The sequence below is a fragment of the Notolepis coatsorum genome (genome assembly GCF_963971535.1).
Source record: "Notolepis coatsorum genome assembly, chromosome: 1".
Lineage (NCBI taxonomy): Eukaryota > Metazoa > Chordata > Actinopteri > Aulopiformes > Paralepididae > Notolepis > Notolepis coatsorum.
The window spans coordinates 291319410-291346044 of NC_140165.1; the positions used below are offsets into that span (position 1 = coordinate 291319410).

The window sequence follows — 26635 nt, forward strand, 5'->3', positions numbered from 1 at the left end:
CCCTACCTATCTCAATTATCGGCAGGATTAATATTCTAAAAATGAATGTACTCCCTAAATTTCTCTACCTATTCCAGAATATCCCTTTACCTCCTCCCTCGTCTTTGTTCACAAGAATCAAGAAACTGTTTACCAACTTTATTGGCAAAATAAACGCCCCAGATTACGTCTATCTCTACTTTATCTACCATATGACAGAGGAGGCCTGAAATGCCCAATTATCTAATGGTATTACTGGGCAGCACAATTGCGGATGATCATGTTTTACTTCTCATCGGAGAATCCTCCTGCTTGGATCCATTCGGAATCCTGCTCTGTTAAACCGAGCTTACCCTTGCACCTGTATTTGTACTCTGCAGACCGTAAATATCTGAAGAAAAATACAGACAACCCCATTATTTTAAATATGATAGATGTGTGGTTCGACACACTTAAATATTTGAATAAAATACGTCCGGATCTCGGTTCAGTCCTATTTGGGGCAATGCCAATTTTAAACCAGGGCAAAACGATAATGGATTTAAAATCTGGGCTGAAAAGGGGTTAAGGAAAGTGCAAGACGTATACAGGAGGATGAAGTATTCATGTCCTTTGCGGAAATATCTACAAAATATGATATTCCAAAACATCACTTTTTTAAATATCTTCAGCTAAGGAGTTTTATATCATCTCAGAACCATTTATTGGATATACCGAACATTTCCATCTTAGAAATAGCAGTCACTAGACACTGTTATGGTAAAGGTTTAATTTCTTTTTTGTATTTTATTTTTTTTATTATTTTTTAAACAAACACATAAACAAACATGACAACACAAGATAAGATATACAAGCATTAATTAACAGTGCACATCCAATGAAGTCACCATTTAGTTAAATGTCTTATACAGGATATACACCTAATACCTGCTATCTAATACCCTACACACATATGCTCTAGCTCGTACCCCCCCCTCCCGGACCCCCCATTGGATAATCCATCCATTATCACTCGCTCCTAACCAGACACTACCATTATATGCTAGCTTTTATTCTCTCCACCACTTCTAACCACATTGTCATTTTGGATTCATTGAGACCCAAAATAAAGGTTTAATTTCAATGCTATATGACTTATTTGTATCTGGTTCAGATGAATCATCAGAATCAAAACTGAATCAATTGAACGAAGACATAGAGGAGGAAATATCTTTAGAAGAATGGAGCGTGGCATGTAAAGAGGCACAGAGTCAGACAGTCAGTAGCAACTTAAAACGTATACAATATAAATGGCTGATCCGTACATATATAACTCCTGTTAAATTGCATAAGTTTAATGATAATATTCCAGATACTTGTATTAACACTTTGTTTGCCGTTCACATAGATCTACGTTTCTGTAGCCCAGCGGTTGAGTACCTACGTTTTTGTCTCGTTTTTCCTTTTATTCGCTATTGCCATTCATAATCCATCGAGGCACCTTGTGCATGCTGTACTGAATGTGTCTGAGATCGCAGACGGTCAATACCGCCACCTAACGCCTTGCGGCCGCTATTGCACTCCATTTGAAATTATGTGGTTTGTTTTCTCGGCCGAGCTGGGGCGTGGGGGCGGAGTCTGAACACTCCGGCAAGACAAGCGGTCACTACGGTTGCCTCGACGAGTTCATCCGCCCGCCCGTTCATGTGCAATGCTGGATAACGTGGGACAGACTACCACGACCAGTATTTGGAATGGCGATCAGATAATTGGATTATTCTTTTTGCATTACATCAGAGACAAGGTAAGGACTATATATTACCAATCTTGCGTTGATCCGATAATTTTTTTGCCGCGATTGCAGCCTGTGTGTGTGTGTCCGTGTCGTTGGCTGCGATAGACGCACGGCGGGCCGGTTTTCTCCCGTACCCTTTCGTGCATGCACGAGGAAACATAACACCGATAATCTAGCGTTGATTTCAGGATGATTCGATAATCAGGCGAAAAATGGCCACATGATAAATGGATTTCACTAAAGGGCTGTTTGACGGAGTTCCCTGGGATTACACAGGATCACTCTACAATGATACTCATATTCACCACGGTATAAAATGGAAATGTATAGATGAAAAAATAATCAGTTTTTTGCACGTTGACCGGAAGAAACCCACTGACAATCGACGGTGTTATTAGATCCATAGCTATAATATAAAATATAGGTTTAGCTCTACAAACAAGGTGAGCGCTTACATGGGGTTAATGGGTGGCAAGGCCTATGCACTTCCCAGAAGGGGGCGTGGCACCCAATGTGTTAAGTGTAGTGAGGCAAGGGACACACTGTTCCACTGCATATGGGAATGTGTGAAAGTGAAAACCTTCTGGCAAGATGTTATTGATTTGATCGAACAAATTGTATCAAAGAAGTTGCCATTGAATCTCAAGCTTTTTATTCTTGGTTTATATCCTACCACCCCACATCTACAAAGCAAAGAGTTTAGATTTATAGATGTGCATATTACAAGCAAAACGTGTAATAGCTCTTAATTGGAAAAATGTTGATGGACCAAGAATTGGCATGTGGATTAAAGAAATGGCTTCAAACATGTCAATGGAAAAGATGGTGTATATTGTTAGACATAAACAAAACATTTTTGATAATGCCTGGGGACCGTTTGTGTACTTCTTAAAGCATAATACAAATGTTGGGAACTTGCTTCAACAAGAACAGGATTAACACATTGTGCCCATCATTGTACCCAGTCTGCCAGCACTGTAACCCTATGGAGATGTTTACCTTCTTTGCAGGGCTATAACTTTTTAAATTGTATTGTTATATTGACATTACTATGGCCCATTCAACATCGATTATCTATCGTTCCGGATGTGGGAACGTAATATTTTTTCATTCATACATTGTTGTGTTAATACCTTCGAGAATATAAATATGTTTTTAAGCTTTTCTTAAAACGCTAGTTATAGGCCCTGACGCATATGATAGATTATCGATTGGCGTTTCTTTCCTATACACGCTATATTAAAAAATTCAAATGTATATGATCGGTATACATTATGCTTCATCATGCGTGAAGGAAAGGGGGGGGGGTCGTTTATAATTCCTTGATCGTCAGTAACGGCTTTATTTAGTATGGGTTGATATATTGATCAGACTGATTGCAAACAAGGAAATGGTCAATCGGGCTGAAAATAACGTTAATGTCCTCTTACCGTTCGCCGATGAGACTGGAGGAAAAATATCCCAATTATTTGACGCCGATCTCCTAGACCCATTTCCGGTTTGTATGGCGCAATAAACGCCGAAATAATATCGATTATTGCGTTTCGAAAGCAATCCAAATGCACTTGAGTGTTTGTCTGGAGTCCCGTAACAAGATATGACTGCCGGAGGGATTTCCTCGATGCACCGACCGCCACATCCGGTTTGACGTGAGTGTAACTCGCCCGACCATCCACTAGGCGGCGGTATTGAGGCGTTGCAATCTCAGACAGGGTGCCGCTGCAGTCCGGAGGGAGGCTGGATGAATTATCAATGCCATGGCGAAAAAATGTAATATTGATCCCAAAAACTATTTACGCCGTTGTTGGCGTTCAACGCATGGCGGGCAATAACGACTTACGCCGTTTATGGCGCACAATGTGTTAAGGGGAGTACTGTGGGACAACTCTTATTATTGTGTAAAAACAACAAGAAACACCCTTTACTCAATGTGTAAAACATTTAGTTTGTATTATTATTTATGTTTCTTTTTTATTATTTAAATCTGTATCCTTTCCTATGTGAACCTGTTTTTGAAGTTAATTGTTATTTTATTTGGCGCCGGGTTGAGGTAGGGAGAACGGGTGAAAATGTTTGCTGAATATTGCTCTGCTGATGTACATGTTGTAATTTACAAACTAAAACCCAATAAATACATAGCTAAAAAAATAAAATATTAAGTGAAAATACAATACTTGGGATGATATATGAGACCAGTCACTGTAGACGCAGAATTGGATGTGGTGAATGATCAGGTGCGCCGTAATGGTTTATAAATGACATCCCAGTGGTTAACTGTTTTACACTGTTACCTGTTTGGTCTCAACAGTGGCATTGTTGACATTTACAAAAACAAACATTTCTAAATGTACCATATTCAATAACTATAGGCTACAGAGCATTCATAGCAGTCTATTTCATACCCATTGTTAAGATATACCTATATGCTCCATCTCGCCAGGAAAATGTATTGCTCAAGTTGAAATATTTTCAACTTGAGTGAACACCTTTCACACCGCCTAGAGCAAAGCTGTGTCTATTCGCCTCTGTTTCCCTCTTGCAATTGACTTTGTATGCCTTTGCGCTGCCTCTGCATTTAGTTTTGCATTGTATTTGAATGTGCAGCCACCCCTGCGCTGGCCGGCTCATGAAATTCAGATCAAACTGTCAAAGTAGGTGTTGCAGATGGAATAGGAATTAAGATCCAGCAATTTTGCATATCCTATTCCTTGCCTAAAGTGTGGTGGTTGGATTCCCTCAGTCCCCCGTACTCTGCTCCTTCCCTGGAGAGACGGGCAGTGGCTGGGTGTGTAGTGTAAAAGCGATGTGTGGAACATTGGAAATATCATTAGTCTACTTCAACTATAAACACAACACTGCTTTATACAATCTTGTTGTAACTAAGAGATTTGCTGAAAATCTTAATCGTTTTCGTGCATAGATCACTAGATCGACCAACTTCTTTTAATATCAGTTTCAAAGCATTGTCCTGGTTGATAACAAGATGAGAGTGCTAAAATAGCCAATAGCGAACTTCAGATACTTAACCTACAAACATGAAACTGTTCTGACAGCACAATATTGATGAGATTTGCTGAAGAAAAAAAGGAATTGTCTCATATATACTATAGACATAGACATAGATCACTAGTTGATCAGTTTCTTAATACGAGTTTCACTAAACTTTTCCACAATCAAGTTCCACAAGAGTTCCATTGACTACCGTAATCAACGGTATGCAGTATTGAATTGCAGCACAGATAGCAACCTACCCCAGAGCAGCAGATAAAATCAGCACAGGTCAGTTGGCAGTGGAAAATGAGAAACAAAGCAGGGGCACAGGGACGGGACGGCAAGGTAGTGGAAAAGGCCCATTAAGTCTAAATAGACTTCCAGTACATTGATTTCCTGTAATTTGTTGATATTAGCAAAAACACTGCAAACAGGAAATCAACCGCAGTCCAAGCTGTTCCCTAGCAATGCAATTCCACTGAAATCATACATACTCCTGCCGTTGATCAAGTCAGATTCAGATTCAGATTACTTTATTCGCCATTTCATACAGGTACAAAATGGAACGTGTTTTGACATTACAGTGCATACTTTTTCACAATTAAGAACAATACAACAGTAAATAAATAATTTAAGTAAAGTGCAAGACAGGACAGAACAGTGAGACAACAATAAGACTGTGAAAGTGCGGTGGTTGGGGACATGGATACAGTGCAACACAAGGTTCAAGTACAGAAGTCCAGCCCTAGCAGCTCGCCATAGAGGGGGGGGGGGAGCAGGGGGACACCTGACTCGTTTACCAGGCGAGCTGCTGAGGGGAAGAAACTCTCTGGCATTAGAACTAGAGTTTGTTCCTGGGCACTGTGGGACTGTGGCTGCCCACTGCTCCTAAATCGCTAGGATGGGTTAAATGCAGAGGACAAATTCCTGGTAGGCTATATGTAAAAATGTACTTGGGAATACAGATATTCTAATTCTAGACATGTTATAACTTTATAAGTGGTAGAAAGAGACACAGTGGTCTTTCTTGACACATTTTCTGCTTCTTTATAAAGCTATAATTAGAGACTGTCCAAATTATATTACTTCTTTATTGGAATGGACCGCGGGACCCTGTCGTACACGATCCAGTGATTGCCTTACACTTAGAGTGCCTAGAGTTTCTACTGAACTTGGTCGATCTGCTTTTGGCTTTTCTGCTCCTACCTCATGGAATACCCTGCAGGAAACTCCAAAACTATACACTCTAGTATCTATGGGTCGGTTTAGAACCTTGATGACCAATCGGGTCACCACAATATGTAATTGTTTGTTCTTTTTCAATTGTACCTCTTGTTTTGTTTTTTTGGTTTTTGAAATGTGCTCTTAATTGGTCTGATCATCTGATGTTTCTGTATTTATTAACGCACTTGCGAATGTAACATCTCGATGACACTATATGAGTTTAACTACTCTGTGTATTTATCGAGTATAAATAAAGAATGAATACATTTTGGTTTGTGAAGCTTAAGAAAGACTAATGAATTCCTCTGTGGTATTTCAGCCTTTAGGAAGACCAGCTCCAATATTGAGGATGCACTCAATCACATCCAAGGCACCTTGGAGTCCTATGGCCGGCAGTCTTCCTTCCTGTCCAGCGGCTTCATCGTTGGCAGGTAAAAAACTAAAATATCCAAACACACTTACACAAAGGGCGCAAATAATCACCCTATACTGTAAATAACTGTAGTTCAAGTTATTATTTGTCACAATAAAATACAGATATTTTACGATGAAATGCTTGTTTCTATATGAGCCCCTGAGGCGTCTATTCGAATACCAACCATTTTGCGAATCTGATTGGCCACTGACGTTTCTGGTCATGTGACATGTGCGCCCAATCGCGTGACGCACCCATTTCCGCCCCGACCAGCAGCAAACGTAAGGTTATGTATGTAACCAAGTTCTATGAATACTGGTGACGCTCAGCGTCATCTGCACTAACCTCATTTCTTGCATATGCACTGAATAAAAACTCACAATGTACCTTTACATACCAACATTCGTCTGGCCACACCCCTATCCGCTACCTTCATAAGCAGGTGTGTGGTCACCTACTCGCCTCCTTCCCAATCTTTCACCACAAGGCGAGATCAAAGGCCGCAGTGGCGTGCCGACGCTGAGCGTCACCAGTATTCATAGAACTTGGTTATATACATAACCTTACGTTCTATATCATACTGGCTGCCGCTCAGCGCCATCTGCACTACAGGAGCTGAGCGGGAGCCTGAAGCTCGACAAATTGACAGAATTAATGTCAACAAGGCCAGAGGACCGGACAACACCAATCCCAGGGTGCTCAAGGTATGTGCAGAGCAGCTGGCAGCACCGCTCCAGCATCTTTTCAACCTCTCCCTGAGGCTGGAGAGGGTGCCCCAGCTCTGGAAGACCTCCTGCATTGTCCCGGTGCCCAAGAAGGGACGTCCCAGCACCCCCAACGACTACAGGCCAGTCGCTCTGACGTCACACGTCATGAAGACGTTTGAGAGACTGGTCCTGCAACACCTCAAGCCCCTGGTGCGTGACTCCCTCGACCCCCTGCAGTTTGCATACCAGGCAAACATCGGGGTGGAGGATGCCATCATCTACATGCTCCACAGAGCGTACACGCACCTGGAGAAGCCGCGCAGCTCAGTGAGGATTATGTTCTTTGATTTCTCCAGCGCCTTCAACACCATCCAGCCGTCACTGCTAGCGGAGAAGCTCTCTGCGATGCAGCTGGAGCACGGCTTGGTGGCCTGGATCAAGGACTACCTCACTGAGAGGCCACAGTACGTCAGACTAAAGGACAGTCAGTCTGACGTACTGGTGAGCAACACCGGCGCCCCCCAGGGAACTGTGCTGTCACCCTTCCTCTTCACCCTCTACACCTCAGACTTCTGCCGCAACTCCAGCGGGTGCCACCTGCAGAAGTTCTCAGACGACTCCTCCATCGTAAGCTACATCACCGACGATGATGAGGAGGAGTACAGAGCCCTGGTGGAGAGCTTCGTGGGGTGGAGCGACAGCAACCACCTCCAACTCAACACCAGTAAGACCAAGGAGCTGGTGGTGGACTTCCGGAGGGGCAAGAAGAGGCCCCCCCCGATTGCCATCTCCATCCGAGGGGTGGATGTGGAGATGGTGGACTCATACAAGTTCCTTGGGGTACACCTGAACAATAAACTGGACTGGTCGGACAACACAGAGGCCCTCTACAGGAAGGGACAGAGCAGGCTGTTCTTCCTGAGGAGACTCAGGTCCTTCAATGTGTGCAACAAACTGCTGCAGTCTTTTTACCAGTCTGTTGTGGCCAGCATCCTCTTCTATGCTGTGGCATGCTGGGGAGGCTACATCAACTCAAGGGACACCAACAAGCTCAACAAGCTGGTGAGGAAGGCTAGCTCCGTGGTGGGAGTCGAGCTACCTAGACTTGAGGTGATGGTAGAGAGGGGGATGATAAGGAAGCTGGATGCCATCATGGAGAACCCCTACCACCCCCTCTACGACGAGCTAGTCAAGATGAGAAGCTCGTTCAGCCACAGACTCATTCCCCCCCGACACTCAACTAACCGCCTCGGACAGTCCTTCATACCAGCGGCCATCAGGCTCCACAACAGTGGGCAGCGACTAGCAGCCTCCAGGCCCCACAACAGGGGGCAGCGACAGCGACTGCTACCAGACATTGACCTGGGACTTATAGGAACCCAAGGGGGACAACGTAGACTACCCTGGTACTTTGATTAATGTATACTCAGTAGATAGTAAATTATAACACTACCTCATGCATACTGCACCTTATGTGACACTGTGAATAATGTGAATATTCCTCAGCTAGTCAGATAGTAAATTATATTGACCATATTGATCAAATTGTTTACACTGCCTGTGTTGTCTTTTACTACCTGTATACTGTGTTGTTTTACTACCTGTACCCCTCCCCCCATGCTGCTATGATGCCTGAATTTCCCCAAGGGGATCAATAAAGGAATATTTTATCTTATCTTAAATGTACCCCGCTGAGGCCCCCCACAACCATCAGACCGGAGAGGACCGAGCCCCCCGACCCTCCCTAATGGAGGATACCCTCCCTATTGGAGGACGGGAGGGAGACGGATCCGACCGTGCGAAGAGAAACTCGAGCAACTCAACGCACAGGGTGAGCAGACCGTGGCTTGACCCCACGACTACGCACACGCACAACCCGCATGCCACCAGGGAACGAACGGAAGGAACAAACCTCGTTACTGCCCCCAAAATCACGGGGTCAAGAGCAAACTCAACCCTGTGGCAAGGCCGTAGCAGCGGAGCGCGAAGGAAGACCCAGACCCACTGAAGGGACTGGATCCCCAGGAAAAAGGGGGCCCGGAGAGGTCAATGACGCCACAGCATCAAGACCTCACCAGGCGGTCACATCGCCAGCGTATTCGGACAGGGCCCCTCCAAGAGCGGGCCCTTCCCCCCACTAACACGCCGCCTGGCACACTGACCCTGGCACACTCAGGCAGTCAGCATGGCTGTAACTCGCAGCACTCAAGAGGCTACACTACAGTGGGAGCAGGCAGCGCACCGGGGAGACGACCACAAGAAGGGGTCGATCTCTCAATCCAGGCAGCAGGCGTTTGACCCGAGCCTGGAGCACTGCGGACGAGACAGGCGCCAAAGGGGTCAACTGAAAACAGCACCCCGGCGGAAGGGGCGTATGCTGGCATTGTTGCGCACCATGACAAAGCCTCCACCAAAAAACCCTGACCCAGAGGGGCCGAGGCAGAGAAAGCTGACACGATTGGCAGGCGTCATGAACGTGCAGGGGCACACTCAACCAGGTAACCCAGGAGTTGACTCTGCTCCAACACACCAGGGAATCAACCACCCTCTTGGTACCACATGCGGTGGTTGTTCCTATAACCCCTCAAGAACAAACTCCAAAACACACCTGCGGGTATACACTGGCTACACCGCAGTACAAGTGTTTCAGTTTTCAAAAAAGGGTTATTCCAGGCCTACAGGTCGACGAAACACAACTTCGGACCGGGCCCGGCGGCTCGGGAAGCACACAGGGCTACCAGAGGAGGTCCATAAGACCACCCCAACAGCCCCCTCTTCGCCATGCGTGAGAGAGGAGCGAAAATAATGGAGAACCAGCCCCTTCATGATAGCGCAGGGTACAACATGTACCCAACAAAGGGTCTCCATAACGCCCAACCCTGTGACACCCGGGCCAACCCGGCATTTTTCCCCCCGAAAAAAGCACAAGTCCCTCAGGGTACCAGAACAGCAGATCTGCGTCCCCGGCGGACAACGGGTTAACTGACCTGGACCAGCGTGACCAGACCAGTCCCATGCCCTAATCACGCCGACATCCCCACTCCAAGAGAGGGGGTAGGTACGCGTGTCGATCTAAAACATGAAAAGAGGGCGCCACCCAGACGGTCCCATTCGTACCGCACTCAGTGGCCCACCCCAAGGGCGTGAGACCCCTCTACCTATGTTTTGATCTATTCCGTTAACATCCCCCAGATATGAACAAGAATTCGTCGAGACCTAGTAACAGGCGCTCGGAAGAGAAAACCTCCATCCCAGTTGCCCTATAAAAACGCAGTTTTAATAATGAGCAACCAAGGCGTACCAGCCTCATGTGTGATTCTTATCAGAAACACCCCAAGCCAGCACTATGTACGCGTCGAGACCCAAACACATCAATGGATAGTCTAACAAGACACCAGACATTGTTCCTCCAAGTCGCCTGGGAGAACGACAAGGAGCCGTCGTGCTTCATGTTCTTTCCTCTTTTTATTAAAAAAGAAGAAAGAAACACAGACTGACATGAATCCCACGTGACGCGGCTGAGGGTAATTCTTTTTTTCATTTTTACATCCCGCCACCCTCGCCACAGGGAGGAGACGGGAATCCCCAGAGAGACTTCCCACGCGAGCTGTATAGATTGAAAAGAAATATTGCAACATTGAGCTATGTAACACTTAGGTTAGGGCTCTCCGAGGAGGAGGCACTGAACCAATACACACTCAATAATCGAATTGAATCGAATACACATACAATAGAGCAGAACTCCTTTTTGAAGTTCTACTCACCTTGACAATCTGAGGAGGAGGCTCTGAAACTCTGAGGAGGCTCCCTCACTGGGAAGGAGAGTCCGAACTCACAGAAGGCACTTCTCCCTGAGGAGGAGCTTTGTGAGGAGGAGCTCTGACAACTCCCTGAAACAGATCCATAACATGGAACCTGAACAACTCACGGAAGTCTTACCAATAGAGACGCGCTCAGTGACGTACTCTATGGTGGGGGAATTTCCGCGGTGCACACGCCCAATTTTTCAGGGCGTGGGACCAGGAAACTGGTACATTGTGAGGTACATTGTGAGTTTTTATTCAGTGCATATGCACGAAGTGAGGTTAGTGCAGATGACGCTGAGCGGCAGCCAGTATGATATAGAACTACCTAACGCCTAGTTTATCACTGGTTAAGCTTAGGCGAGTTTGGAATCAGGGCTGGTGTTCTATCGCCATGCTCTAAGACAAACTCTAACCTTAACCAACTTCGAAAGAGTGCCTAAGCTTAACCGGCGAAAGAACTTGCCGTCACACGATTGGTGCACATGTCACATGACCAGAAACGTCAGTGGCCAATCAGATTCGCAAAACGCACAAAACGGTTGGTATTCGAATATAGGCGCCCCTGAGTGTGCTTCATACAGTAAAAAAAAAGTAAGTAAAAAAGTAAGTAAGAATAAGTAAAGAGGAATATTCAATATTCAATATACATATATATACAATACAGAGTAAAATGAGTAACAGTGAGGTACAATGCAGAAATGAGGTACAAAACTTAAAGTAAGGTGCAAATTCAAATGAGGTATGAATGTAGTGCAAATCTCTTTAATAATAGATCAATATAATGTAGTGTTAAAGGGTCTAAAGTATACAACCTAGCTTCTGGTTGTTGGGGCATCATATTTCCATGTTTTGCCAGTGAGGTCTAAATGCACTAGTTCTGCTAGAGAGGAATCTACATGTCTTTGATTAATTGATTAGGTCAATTGTATATATATTCTTCTGTTCAGAGGAGCAGAGTGTGTTTTAACAGTGAATTTTCATATCGGAAGGAGAGATGTAGGCAAAAGTGACAGAATACTCACATTGCACCATGGTTATTAATTTGTTTTATCGATTGTGTTTGCCTGAATAAACAAGTGCAACGTTCTGTATTCGGTCATTTCTCTTCACCTAACATATCCCCACTTGCCTCAGGAGCTGCACTCCATCACCCAAGCCTCCCCTGGTGCCTAAACCCTCCCACCAGCACAGGACGCTCTCTGCCGTAGAGGCTTATACCACACTGCTCCAGGAACGCAACCTCAGCACGGCCAGCTTCAAGCACTTTCAACCTTTTCTCAATGAGATCCAAGAGACACAAGAGGGGGAGCGGGAGACTTGCAGTCCGCAGGTAGGTTAACGATGTAGCAGGTTTTATTATGATAACGGTTTGCCGCTGGGGGTATAATAAAGCATCCGTGGGTTTAATATCAACTATAAACAAGGCGTTTACTGATCGCAATAAAAGGCTGCTCCTTTATCAGACATTTTCAAAAAGTAATTTTACTGAAAGTGATCATTTTGTATTCTATATCTTATTGTAATAAATATAGTCTGCCTTATAGAGCTGTCACTCACTTGCTTTTATTGAGCATATCTAGTCCATAAATATATGCTTCTGACATACAAATGCAATATGACCCATACAATCAGATGATGTTTCTTTGTAGTTGTATAGTAGTAGCAGTGTTATTATTATTAGTAGTAGTAGTAGTCGTAGTAGTAGCAGCATAAACAGTAGTAGTTGTAGTAGTAGCAGTATTATTATTAGTAGCAGTAGTAGTTGTAGTAGTAGTAGTGGTGGTAGTAGTAGCTGTTGTTGTTGTTGTTGTTGTTGTTGTTGTTGTTTCACACATTGCATATTGTACTTAATCCAAAACAGAAGACACCTCAAACCTGCCCAGTGAACAAATGGCATTGACTCATTTACAGCCCCGACACATTACCCTCATTGGCCACTGAGGGGCACTATAACAAAATAGTAGTGGTATTTCCAAATCATACACAGTAATGTAGCAACAAAAATATATTTTCATGGATGTAAGATGTTTCAAATAATATTTCCACCATTTAAATTTTGTACATGTTCCTCTGTCTGAAACGGCCTTAAAAGGTGGTGTTGTACTGTACAGTAACTGTATGTGTTCTTATAGCATAGTGCTTGGCTGCATCACCATAATAGAATAGAATAGAATAGAATATAAATACTTGTATTATCCCTATGGAAATTTGACACTGCAAATCGCTCAACATTAAACATTTAGACAGAACAGGTCACGAATAAGAATAACAAAACAAATCAAATTGCCTAAGATAAGAATAGAATCAAATGGAATAAAATATACAGTAAATAAATACAGTAAAAATATACTGAAGTCTACAGTAGGTGTAATATTGCACAGTGCTGTTTCAAAAGTAAGAGTCCAGGAAGATGGTAACTGTCACTCTGTGCTCAGTGATGCAGTGAGGCACAGTGATGCATTGTATAGTCTGATGGCTGTTGGAATGAAGGACTTCCTGTGCCGTTCAGTGCTGCATTTAGGTAGTGTGAGCCTAGCACTGAACATGCTCCTCCTGTCAGCCAAATCTGTGTATAAGCATGATTATCAGACTGCAGAAATGTAAACACAAGCTCAAATAATCCAACTCAAATGTTATTGACGGGGGTAAAGGAAAAGGAAAATGTATCCACAAAAATGCAAAAAACACATGATTTGATAACATTTCTAACCTATTTGAAAAGTGACAATGCTAATATTGGTTGTGGTGATGGTGACCTTTATGTTGTGCCTCTCGGTATGCTGTAGATGTAAACCGAACAGAGGCATAAGGTACAGTGTAATCTTAGCCCTGAGCTGACTGCCAAGACATGTTTGAGCATCACCAGAGCAAACAAGGCCCCTTTTAGAGGGCTGACTAGCCCATCAACACACACATACACACAGTCTGTCTGTGTGTCTCTCTGTGTGTGTGTGTCTCTATCTCTCTCTCTCTCTCTCTCTCTCTCTCTCTCTCTCTCTCTCTCTCTCTCTCTCTCTCTCTCTCTCTCTCTCATTCACTCACTCATACACACAAGGAATGTCACCTGCTTTGACTGTAGTGTTTGTCTACACACTAGACACGTATGCACAGTTGTGTCTGCTAGTCATCATGCTCTTTTGTGTTTTGTGTTTTTTTTATTTTTTTTTTAGGAGAATCCCGTGCATCACCTCAATCATTCAGAGAGCCTGTCGAGCCTTGACAGCTTAGAGAACGAGGATCCCAACCACTGTGCAACAAATCTAGATTATTCCCATTCCTCCTTGTTACTGGAGTCTGAGAAGCCTCCGTTGGGTGAAATAACCCTACCGTCTTCCTTCTCAACGGCGGTGCTTCTCAGCGATGCCTTTCCCCAACAGGGAAAGATGCATCCAGTCCCAGAGCCCACCAAACGGGAGGAGTGTGAAGACGCCAACAAGAGGGTGCACCACCCTCCTCGAGCCACAAGGGGGTTCTTCCTTCCCATCGAGCACACGCCTCGGAGGGAGGCTCAGCCCCCTCTGGGCCAGTGCGGCTTGTTAACTCTTTGTGAAGCTCTCAGTGCACACACAGAGACACACTGTGAGGAGAGCTCCCAGGGAATGTCGCCCTCTCAAAATCACAGCGGTTGCAAGCGGTGAGGCTGCTGCAGGCTACACAGCAGTTGAATTCTCTCCCCTTCGACAGGAGGCACAGTTAGATCTCCGGCAGCAGAGAGCCCACGATCACGACAGACATGCAAAACATCTGTCCGCGACGGAAATCCTGTTGCCTGCTAAAAGCAGCGAGCGCAAAGACAGTTTGTACGAGGCTCCCTCAAAGCCTAATATTTTCACGAACAATAACACAGAAGAGTGTGTCTCTCGCGAAGCCAGTGTCCAGCAAACGGCGAGAGAGAGAGACTATCCGCCGTCCAAGAATATATCTGGTGACGCCGTAAACAATCTCAATAAGGGCTTGAACTCGGAGCCCAAAGTTGAGCGTTCTAAGTATACCGAGCTGCCACATCAGGCATGCGTGTCAAACGTCAAATCAGATGTTCCTAGATGCCCTAAGTGCCCTCAGGAGGGAAAGGAGGAATTGCCTTTTTCAGCAGAGATATCCATCTCAGATTCTAAGATGTGTCAAATCCGATTAATTAAAGGGATCCTTAAAAAGCAGTCCAAATATGCACCAGGAGACACCACATCGAGGTATAGTTCGGCACATTTGATCTTTGCGAACCAAGTGGCATTATCTATTAGAGACAGCATTGAGTTGACAAGGGCAAAGGTCAAAGACTCAGAGGGCAACAAGACTGTTAAGAAGAAGCTGCGTTGGTTAGATGAAGTAAACAGGGAGGAAGAAGATAAAGAACTGAATACAAATCTGACAAAACATAATCAGGGGAGGAGCAAGTCTGCCGGTCCATATCAGTCAAAAAGCAACCTACCAGCAGACCACCAGCCGAGTCTGACTGCATTCTCAGGGGCTTCCAGGGCCGGCCCCGGTGTGACCCCTGCGGCCTCCAATGGTTATCACTTTACAAAGCAAGCTTGGGCAGATGTTGTGGTTCAGGGCGGCAAGCTCCAGGAGCAAGGGGACGAGGTCAAGGCGCAACGGAACAGTGACAGGACGGGTGGCCCCAAGGTCCCCAGGAGAGAGTGCTCTGCCCGGGCCGGCGCGGGTCCTGTTTCCTCGCGCGCCAGAAAGGGCACAGTCATAAGACCTCAATCTGCCACTGAGGCGAGTCGGATAGCCAGGACCCAAGGGAAGATGATCGCACCTCGACCGCCTCCGAGGGCGGAAGCTGTGGAAGGAAACGCAAAAATCTACATCGCCAAGACTCTCTACAGCGTGGATCACTCTGGTGTGGACTGTAAACGAGCCCTGCCTCCGGAGCAGGCGCCGTGCAGGGGCAATTCAGACTGCTTTCCCTCACATCACGTCATCAGAACAGATAGCGGCGTTATCTACACACCGCTGCCGCCCTCGTATAACTATTCCTTCACCGAGGGCACCGCCAAGGGCACGTCCAGCTCAGGTCACCACCAGGAGTCCCAGGGTGGCGACGGTAGAAGAGGGCTCGTGTATGATGAGAAAGGCCTCTGTATAGGCTGCACGCCCACAGACGAGGAGATCTCCCAACTCTGGCACGGTGTCCGTTGTGCCTTGGCCACCAAGGACGGTAATGTTGATTATTGTCGTGGAATAACATATGTATTACTAACCTTCTCACATTCTAGCTTAGACCTAGTCTATACGTGTCTCACAAAGTAGGGCCGTCCTCTTCGACTAAAGACATTCTTAGTGAGCTATTAGTCTTAGGAATTTGTTGTGTTGAGCTGTCGATTAATTTATTTCATTGACATTAACATTACCCAAAATGTTAGAACTGTTGTGAAAATTACTAAAGCCCTTTGATGAAGCCCTGGATATCAACAGAATCAAACCATTTCAGATGTCCTATCTGCTTCTCTGAAGACATTGCAAAGGATATCCGCTAGCTATCCCCAATACAATTTAGTTATTTTAGTGGTTCAAAAACATCCACAGCAACTGTGATAATAATTTACTGTATTTATATTCGCTTGCGCAGGCTAGCCAATGTTAATCTCCCATAGCAACCGATCACACTGGCTCCATATACATTTGTTTACATTTGAAAGCTTGCATGCATTATGATAATAACTTAACATCTCCTTTCAATGAGCAGAAGGCCACGCCCCCTCAACATACTGAGAGTAGGCTGTGCTCTAAAACAGATGGCGCACTAAATACAGTTATAACAAATCAAATGATACATCTGACGCTGAAGAAATGACACTCCTGACATTAACATTCCACAATGAGCTTTTCCTGACTGAATTAACACCATTGTACCGGTTATAAAGCTTACATTACAGGATAACAATCGCTGTTATGTGCTATTTATTTGTTCACATTCTATTGTTCAACCCTTAACACTGTTGAAGCTTTGTCCTTCCATACTTTTACAAACCCGACGACCCCCTGAAATCAAGCGGCATACCACAAACTCTCTTTGCACCTTGTCACATAGTCAAAGAAAAAAAAAGAAAACCTATGAAGGACTGTGTTGTCTTTGTTTGACTGCCAGTTTGCAGAGCTATTTCAGATTCTCTGAGGATAATTTTTCTCAAGACCCCCCCTCCTCCCCCCTTCCATAAGTTTTATCAATATGTCATGTTTTCTTTGCCCCCTTTTGTACTCCTCACCATAGCTTTGGACGTACTATTTTGGTATGAAATAGATCTACATGGTATGTTATAATGGAAATGTTGTCCTTTTTTTGGATGATGTCATGCTTTCGTATGGGATAGTTGGAAAGGGTTTTATTACAGATCTGGAGAAACGGAACGTCGTAACTTTCTGGAATACGGCATGCTTGGAAACATTCTCCTACATGATTTTTTTTTCTCCGTTCTCCATAATCAACTTAGGTGACCCTAGAAACGTCCAGACTCACAATGGCTTGTTGTCTGCCTTGCCTCAAGCCCGGGCCAATTTGTCCCATGTTACCATCAATGGCGATAGTCTGATCGGCGGCGTCAAAGCCGCCACGAGAATGGGGAGCTTCTTTCTCTCCTCCTCCAACGGTAATGTCAAAATATTGACGGTAGAACTTTTTTTCTTTTTAAAAGGAACACGCCGGCATTATGGGAAATGTGCTTACCGTCTTCTCCAGAGTCAGACAAGAAGATAGATACCAATTTCCTCTCTGTGGGTTCAGTAGAAAGCTATCCGGCTGCAAGCTAGCCTAGCTTAGCACAAATAAATGGAGGCGAATACGGAGCAACTAGCCAAGCTGTTGGCCATAAACACCTCTCCCGGAGTTTTAAGCTACAGTAGGCTAGTGGTCCGTATTTGCTTCCATTCATTCGTGCTAAGCTAGGCTAGCAGCCGGATAGCTTTCTACTGAACGCATGGAGAGGAAATTGGTATCTATCTTCTATCTATCTGTCTGACTCTAGAGAGGTCGGTAAGTGCATTTCCAATAATGTTGGTGTGTTTCTTTTAACATGTACTTTCAGCACCTTCTTTAAATATAAGACAGCTGCAATCATGTATAAATAGTGTATTTAAGAAACGTAATATATTATCTCTTGTGTTTTTTTTTATTTTTTTTTTCTTACTCTCTTTATATCTTTATTATGGCCTTAAGAAATGGATTTTTCTGTTGATACTGCATCTGTCTTCATTAAAGGAGCCATTAAAAAACACTGGTTGCAGTTAGATTTGATATCAATCTAAGTGAATCTGTCCTTTTCTGAGCAGCCAGGAATCTCATCAGAAGACAGGCCCTGGAGAGCGGTGGAGTTAGGGGGAGGGTCTGCATGGAGCCAGACAGACACACTCCTGGCTCGGGGAACAGACGGCTTCTTCTTTCCTCTCAGGTACAGCACAAGCATACCCCGTGGGGAGGCATAGTGAGTTGAAGTTCCCAAACATCAACACAGGGTGTGTTGGAACTTGTCGAATTAGTTTCGCAATCACCTTTTCCATTGCCTTTAGTCTTGGTGAGATCCAGTAGACACTGGTTGTGGCAAAGGTTCTCCTGATAGACTTGAGTCGTCAGTAACTTGCAGAAGTAAAGGCGCTGCCGACGTCTCATTGATATTTACAACTTTTTTTTGTCTTTTAACGGCAAATGTATTTACAGTGTTTTATTGTACACAAAGTAGGGCTGTCAGTTTATTGCGTTAATTATATTAATTCATTACACAGCAAATTATCGCGTTATGAAAATTAACAAAAAATGTATTTTTAGTTAAGAAAGTAGAATAAACATTTACAGACTTTTTTTTTTTAAATTGTCCATTTGCATGTTCTTGGTATCTGATTCTAGGGACATCTATGGATCTCAGGGAATGTATTCCCAGTGTCAGAAATACTGTGTCTGTTACTAGGCTTGAGTAAATTGTAATGAACCAAATGATAATATCAATTCAATTATTTTTTATTTTTTATTTTTTTCTCATTGTGAATAACACCATGCTAAAATTGACCAGACCTGAAAAATCTAAGCAAATGAATAAAGGGAAGATGATTAACACATTGACCGCCAGCAGCAGGGGGCGCTGATCCCCCTTCAGCGCCAGGTCTTTATTCAATGGATATAGTTTTAGACTGCGACATTTGCGAGTGCTTAAAATATATCTTATATTATAGCTATGGGTCTAATACACCTGTCGATTGTCAGTGAGTTACTTCCAGTCAACATGCACAAAACAGATTGTTTTTTCATCTGTACATTTCCGTTTTATACCGTTTTGAATACGAGTATGGTTTGGTTTTTTTTTTTTTTTTTTTTTTTTATCTTTTTCCCCCTCATTTTTCCTCCGATTTTCTCCCATCCCAATGTTTTAGTCGTTATGCCAATTCCCAATCCCCTTCCTGGTCGCTGCGCACTTACCCCCCACAGTCGGTCTGGGAGAGTGGAGGCTATCACGTGCTTCCTCCGACACACGTCTAGCCAATCAACCGCTTATTTTCACCTGGCAGCGCGGACTCTCACTGAGAGGGTGTAACGTGTGGAAGGATCACACTACCCCCCTTAGATCCTATCCGCGCTGAGCAGGCGCCCCGACCGAACTGTAGGAGTCGCTGTTTACAACGACCCGGACCCACCCCGCCCTCTAATACTGCCAATTGTATTAGTGTGAACGGCCAGCCAAGCTGGTGACACGCCGGGAGCTGGATTCGAACAGGCGAATCCAGCATCTCCGGCATTGGTGACAAACGCAATCTCCGCTACGCCACCTGACCGCCCGGTTTGGGTTATTCTGAGTAATTCCAGGAAAAGATGAGAAAAAGGCATTTTAGTGTAATCCAGTCATCACGTTGTAATTTTTCGGCTGATTATCTAATCATCCAGAAATCAACGCTAGATTACCATTATTATATCTCCTCGTGCATACATGAAATGGCCATCGTAGCGCCCCCCCCCCCCCCCCCCCCCCCCCCCACCGCAGCCAACGGTAATAAGCACATACACATACACACAGATAGCTTTGATCGTGGTAGAAATAAATATCAGTTCAACGCAAGATTTTATATATAGAGTCCTTACCTGGTATCTGATGTAATGCAAAAAAAAAGAATCCAATCATCTGATCGCCATTGCAGTTATCCACAGCGATCATGTCCCCGACATTACCGAGCGTTACACATGAACGGCTCAGATCGGCTCATAAAACACACCAGCCCATTTCCAATAGAATGCAATAGCTCCGCAAGGCAGTAGAGGGCGGTGTTGACCGTCTGCCAGCTCAGACAGGGTCTGAAAGGTCTACAGAGGCTGCAGCCATGAATTATGAATAGATATAGCGAATAAAAGAAATAACTATCCCAAAAACGAGTTAACTCGTTCTTGGCAATTAATGTGTTAAACAGAAGGTTTTGTAGATACAGTACTGAATTCTGCCATCCGGACACATGCAATTTGAAATATGATTATAGAATATAAAATATCAGGGCGGCTAGGTGGTGTAGTGGGCAAGGCGCTCTCGCCACCAACGCAGGAGATGCTGGGTTCGAGCCCAGCTCTCGGCGTTGCTACCAGCTTGGCTGGTCGTTCATACTAATACAATTGGCAGTATTAGGGGGTGGGGATCGGACGTTGTGGACAGCAACTCCTACAGGTCGGTTGGTGCACCTGCGCAGTAGAATCAGGAAGCGACGAGGGCGGCGTGTCCCTCCCACGCAGACCCTCGCACGTGATGCAAGGCTTCGTCCACATTGCAACCGGCTTGTGGGAGGCATGGCCTAACAACGTTCGAGACAGGGGAGGGTAGAATTGGACAATGCGAAATTGGGGACGGGAGAAAAATAGAAAAATGGGGAGAAAAAGTAGAAGAAAAAAAAAGTATATAAAATATCAGGTGGCCGGGTAGCACAGCGGACTAAGCGTCTGTCTACCACCGCAGAGACACTGGTATCGAATCCGGCTGTCAGCGGTGCCTCCGGCTTGGCCGGCCGTCATACTGACACAATTGGCAGTGTCAGCGGGAGGGAAGCCGGTGGGTGGTAATCTGGTCGTTGTAAACAGCGACTCCTACAGGTCAGTCAGGGCGCCTGCACAGCGAGGGAGGGAAATGGTGAAGGTAGTGTGACCTCCCACACGTTACACTTCACCAATGAGAGTCCTCGCTGTCAGGTGAAAAGAGGCTGCTGGCTGTCTCCTATGTATCGGAGGAAGCACGTGATAGACTTCAGGGCTCCCTAGACCGACCAGTGGGGGGCACATGCGCGCAACGACCAGGAAGGGGAGGGGGGAATTGGCATAACAACTAAATTGGGATGGGAGGAAAATACAGAAAAACAGGAGGGAAAAAAGTGGATAAAAAAAAAGAATATAAAATATCAGGCCTAAAATGGTTATGTGATTAAAATGCAATTAATTAGATTAATTAATTACAAATCCTTAATTTTTTTAATCACCTGACAGCACACATTTTTTATGGTAATTCCAAATGGTTCTGAAATTATTTTAACCATACATGTATGGGTATATATTCACATATTCACTAGATTCTTGGAGAGATTGACTTATACAAGGAATAACTTTCATATTGAAACTCAAAATACACATCTGTTTTATATAAAAGTTCATAAATATCACTGTAAAGAAAAGAAAAAAGGAATGGAATAATATATTCCGTCGTATACCCTCCAATCATAACCCCGAACTGCTCCCGATGAGCATGGTCGCCTCCGCCATCGGTGCGTGAATGTGTGAGTGAATGGGTCAAATGTGAGGAACAAATTGTAAAGCGCTTTGCATAAAAGGCTTGGTATATTTACCATTTACCAAGTCAAAGATGGAAAGTAGCTCTTGAGTAATGTCCGACCCAAATGCATATGCATGTAAATGCGCTAAATATGTTCCCTCTATTTGACACAGGCCACTGGCCCAGTCGTACCATTCCCCTTGGTGTTTCCAGATGAAGGTATGTCATGTACAGAGGTCTATTGACCATACAAGATAGCAATCTGGGCAGGTGTTACATGAGCAAAAAACAACCCCCTCAGTAGAAAATGCTCCTCAAAACAGTCCCGGGTAGGCAGATAGTAAACAAAGACGTTTTCAGATGGTAAATTGTATTTATTAAGTGTGGGGCTTCCAACCCACGGCCTGTTCCCCAAAGGGGAGAAGGGGATGTTATTAGGGGATTTCAACCCTAGATCACACAAAGGGAAAAAGGTAAGGGGAGAACAAACAAGGTAGATATAAATGGACAAACAGACAACACTAGGGATTAAATGATAAGGCCAATAATATAGACATGCTCCCCCATGAATGTGTCAATTAACACAGAGGCCAATCTATATATATGTCTCTATATGTTACCTGGTAGCAACGCTAGCTCAGATACCTACCAGTGTGAACAGGGCGAACACACAGTCTCATACAGTTATGGAGACAAGGCCAAATACACTACAACAAGGGCAAATGAAACACAGTTCCACCACAGTGGCAACCACAGGCAACCTCCGACACCGTGATCACCAGCAAGTGACACAATGAGGCGCCCCGTGTGTGTGCCATCTTCCAGGTTATATCCACTCATCCAACTGACTGCCCACAGGTGTAACCAAGCAGGTGCAATCAGCTCAATCAGGAGGATGAGAGGTATCTGGGAAAAGAGAAAAGAAACAGGATTAGAAGATGACACATCACACAACCAGGAATAACATAACCCATACTCATGATACTAATCTGATGTTCACATGGTCTTCCAAATACAGTAATAATGATAATGACCAACCCACGTACATCACAAGGTACATTCTTGTTTTCAATGCTGTATTATTACCGCATGCGGTGACTGTACATTCTTAAAGGGGCACTTCACCCAAAACACAATGCTGATTTATTTTGCACATAATGTCACACACGAAACACAGGGATTAACACACCACAAGGATTCAATGTCTCTGATGACATCACTGGTGACCTTATTCAAACTCATTTACTCCTAGTTTTTGGATGTGTGAGATTATGTGCAAAATAAATAGGCGTTGTTTTTTTGTGAATTGTCCCTTTTAAAGGAGATGTGTTGAAATAATTTGTTGCTATGAGCACACATGTCATTTTTCAACACACCTGTAACATGCCTGTATTTGTCCAAATGGGGGGGGGGGCAACACGTCCTGTGTTCTTTCAACACATCTCCTTTAAAAAGAGTGTATCTTTTTTTTCTCTTGTTAGTATTTGTGTGTCAGTAAGAATGTTTGCTCTGCTCACAGGCCAGTTTCAGCTGGCAGAGATACACAGCCACGGCCTGCTGCTAGGAAGGGATACTATGGCTGCCATGGCAACAGCCCAAACACAGAGACCTGGAAGGGTGCACAGCCAACAGCAGGGACTCACTACCATCTCGGCGGAGGAGCAGAAGGTCCTGCTCTCCCTGGAAAGGATCAACCACCAACTGCACTGTGAGCACCTTGCAAGGGCGGCCCTGTGAAGCTGCACTGTACTAAATTCAAAAATGTTTTAAGAATTTGAGGCAATGTGAACCAGTTGTAAGCCTAGAAGAGATTTATTTTGGCACTACTGGGTAGTGTAGAGGTCTAAGCACTCTCCTACCACAACAGAGACTCAGGGTTTAATTCCCGCCGTCAGCGGTACCTCTGGCTTGGGAAGTCGTCCCTACGAACACAATTGACATGTGTTCGCGGGTGGGAAGCCAACGGGGTACAAGTCCTGGTCGTTGCAATAGCGACTCCTACTGGTCGGTCGGGACGCCTGTTCAGCAGGGAGGGGATCTGGGGGAGTCGGCATGAACCTCCACATGTGTTATTCTCTCTCAGTGAAAGCATTGCTGTCTGTTTGTTTTAAAAAAATCCCTAACCCCCCCCCAACAGTTAAACTTTTAATCAGAATTGATCGACTTGTCCTGCCTTGTATTGTGAAAAAGCACAAAGGCGTCCTTGCGTTATGTCCTGTGCGGATCACTCTCTGATGCCTCCCCGTATCGTTGCAGGTGTACAGGAGTACGCCGGAGGTACCGCCGTCAGAGGCCTCATATACGTCGACACTCCTTCTGTAAGTAGGACTCTAAAGGAGTCGTGCTTGTTAACCGCGTTTGAATCGATGACTGCGATGAGATGTACAATAATGTCCCTCTCCCTCTGAATTCTCCAGGCCAGGGGAGGGAAGGCTGCAACCCAACACACGCATTGCACGCTGTCAGCCAACACCCGCTCGCGAACCCAGAGGAGATTGTGATCCGAGGCCTATTGTCTGCTCCAGGTTCTCACATCCGTCTGTGCGGTATACATCTACATCTACGTCTACTTTACCCAGCACTTGGTGTGATCTAGCACTTTATGACCCACCAGCCTTCCAAAGATCGGTACAGCCTTCTTTTTGGAATCGCCTGTGCCTGTGAATATTGATTAAAATGGAACTCAACAAGCTCTGGAAACTGTAGGATTCGATTTATCACAGAGAAAGACCACAGTTTGTGTATGAAGCGTACTATGTAGTATGTACTACATACACTCCATCTACTTTCATCAAGAGGCACATCAATTCACATCAACACAACAATTCACTGTGTGCCTGTGTGCATGTGTAGCTAAAACATATTTTATCTGTCGGTGACATAATTACTATTTAGTGATTCTCATGTTAAGTGCCTAGAGAATTATATTGGATATGCTAAATTTAGATATGCTTTTTTTGTATGCATTATTACAAAATGTAGCATGTCTTTGCTGAATAATGTTGATTCATTGCCACAGCAGGAGGCCAAGGTATAATGACTTGATGTTCCCTTACTTGAATTGACCTGTCTCAAACCCTGCCCTCATTTCTTGATCCTCCAGTCAACTGTTGCTTCCCTCAGTCCAATGGATTGTTGTGATTGGAGGATCAATAAAAGGGGGCGGGTTTGAGATAGGAAGTTGACGCTGCACTGTGTGCTGTTGTTTTGTACTTTTATTTTCTCAGAGTTGAAGATAAAGCTTGTCTTGTACAGAAATCCAAACAAGTACTTCCATGTTTTTTATATACCGTTACCGTATGATATGATACCCTAAATAACTTTTAAAGGACTTTGTCATGTATGCTACTTTAGAATCAGGATGTATTGCAGATTTCTTTCCTGTAATTGGTTTTCCTATAGAGAATATTTTTGTATAATATTAATATTTATTTTCAGAGAATTATTTCTCCATATTTTACACAGTGATAAATGTAAATAGCACGAATGACAGTGTGGAAACTACTTGGGCAGTGTGTTGATAACATAAATATATATATTAAAGTTCTTTTGTTAATATTTGAATGAAGTGATTGGAGTAATTCCCCCTTGCTGAATTGTTTTCCCATGGGATTAACAGTAGTATATGTTTCTCAGCCATAGGTAATATAATCAATATGCGGGGAAGAAAAGGAAGGAAATGTTGCAATGTCAAAGGTGTGTAGGTGTGTTCGCTTTGCCTAGATGGCTGTAGAAAGGAAGAGTATGCCTTGTGCACCTGACTCAACCTACTGGCTCAACTGGGTGAGGGTGTCAAAGTGACACAGGGTTTCCAAACTACTTGTGAAACTGCATCCATCAACCCTCATGAATCTGTTAAGCTGTATCACAATCAGATTTACTTAAATTATGGACACACAAAGATGAATATGAGCTATTTCATTACAGATACTATAGGTTCGGTTAACAATACTTAAAATAAAGAGCATTCACCTTATATATATATATATATATATAAAATGTATTTTATTCATTTTACAAACTATGTAATTGAATGTTTAACAGGCATTCAATGAGTTTAGTCAGTAATTGAAGAATTGGTTTTAAGAACATTTAAAGAATTTATTTCTTCTTACTCTCCAGCAAGAGACTTATCTGTGGAAACAAAAGGTGTAGAGATTAGTGATGTGAAGTCAGTCTAGTAGTAGTCCCCTCCCTCCCACACCAACATGTCTGGCTTTGCCCTGTAGTCAACCTGCAAGGACTTGTCAAAAGGTGGAAGAGACCCAGGCTTGTTTTAAAGGAACACTATGTCATAAAAATGAAGGCGATCTATTCTGCGCATAATCTCACACATATCCCAACACTACCAACTGTCTTCCACAAATTCAATTGGTTTAAGAGTTATTGAGTTAAAGAGTTGGAACATGTGATGTCATTATGTCACGCACTCCGAGAAGTATTAAAGGAGACATATTATGTATCTATTCAACAAGTTTATACAATTTCTGCAATCTGTGGAACATGTTAAGTGTTTTGCAAATAAACTACTCTAAATCTAATTCCTATTACATATTTATCTATCTATACTTGTACTTCCTTGTATTGATTCAATTTGTAAGTCACTTTGGATAAAAGCGTCAGTTAAACTAAATGTAGATGTAAAGTTATCATGCTGGTTTAGGTGGGTATAGCACATGCCACATTTTTTTTATAAATCCATAATATGTCAGCATTAAATACAGTTCAGTGAAATAATGAAAATGAATAAAATATCAAGGCCTTTACATGTACATATGTGGCTAATCACTGTTTAAGGTCTTTATTTTTTTTTCATTCTCTAAATGTTACTGAGCTGTTTATTACTTCCTGGAATATGTGACATCACACATTCTAACTTTCATAACTCTCAAACCAAATTAATTTGTACAAGATACCTTTTTGTGATATGTGTGAGATTATGGGAAGAATCAGTTGTATTTTTTGGGTGGGGTTCCTTTAAAGATCCCCTCCAGATATATTTTAAATCCTTA

The 26635-nt window shown here is 43.9% G+C and overlaps 1 protein-coding gene across 1 annotated transcript in view; it reads left to right on the forward strand.

Annotated features, from left to right (window-relative positions):
- The window catches only part of cep126 (centrosomal protein 126), a gene marked incomplete at both ends in the record, with an annotated part of 58094 nt that extends 33970 nt beyond the window's left edge, over window positions 1-24124 (forward strand). The window contains 9 exons of the mRNA XM_084310369.1: window positions 6288-6399; window positions 12031-12226; window positions 14067-14530; window positions 14940-16060; window positions 18169-18287; window positions 21797-21842; window positions 23143-23331; window positions 23880-23941; window positions 24041-24124. Of these exons, the coding sequence (XP_084166495.1) occupies window positions 6288-6399; window positions 12031-12226; window positions 14067-14530; window positions 14940-16060; window positions 18169-18287; window positions 21797-21842; window positions 23143-23331; window positions 23880-23941; window positions 24041-24124 (2393 nt within the window). The remainder of the gene's footprint in view (window positions 1-6287; window positions 6400-12030; window positions 12227-14066; window positions 14531-14939; window positions 16061-18168; window positions 18288-21796; window positions 21843-23142; window positions 23332-23879; window positions 23942-24040) is intronic.
- Between the last annotated feature and the right edge of the window lie 2511 nt (window positions 24125-26635).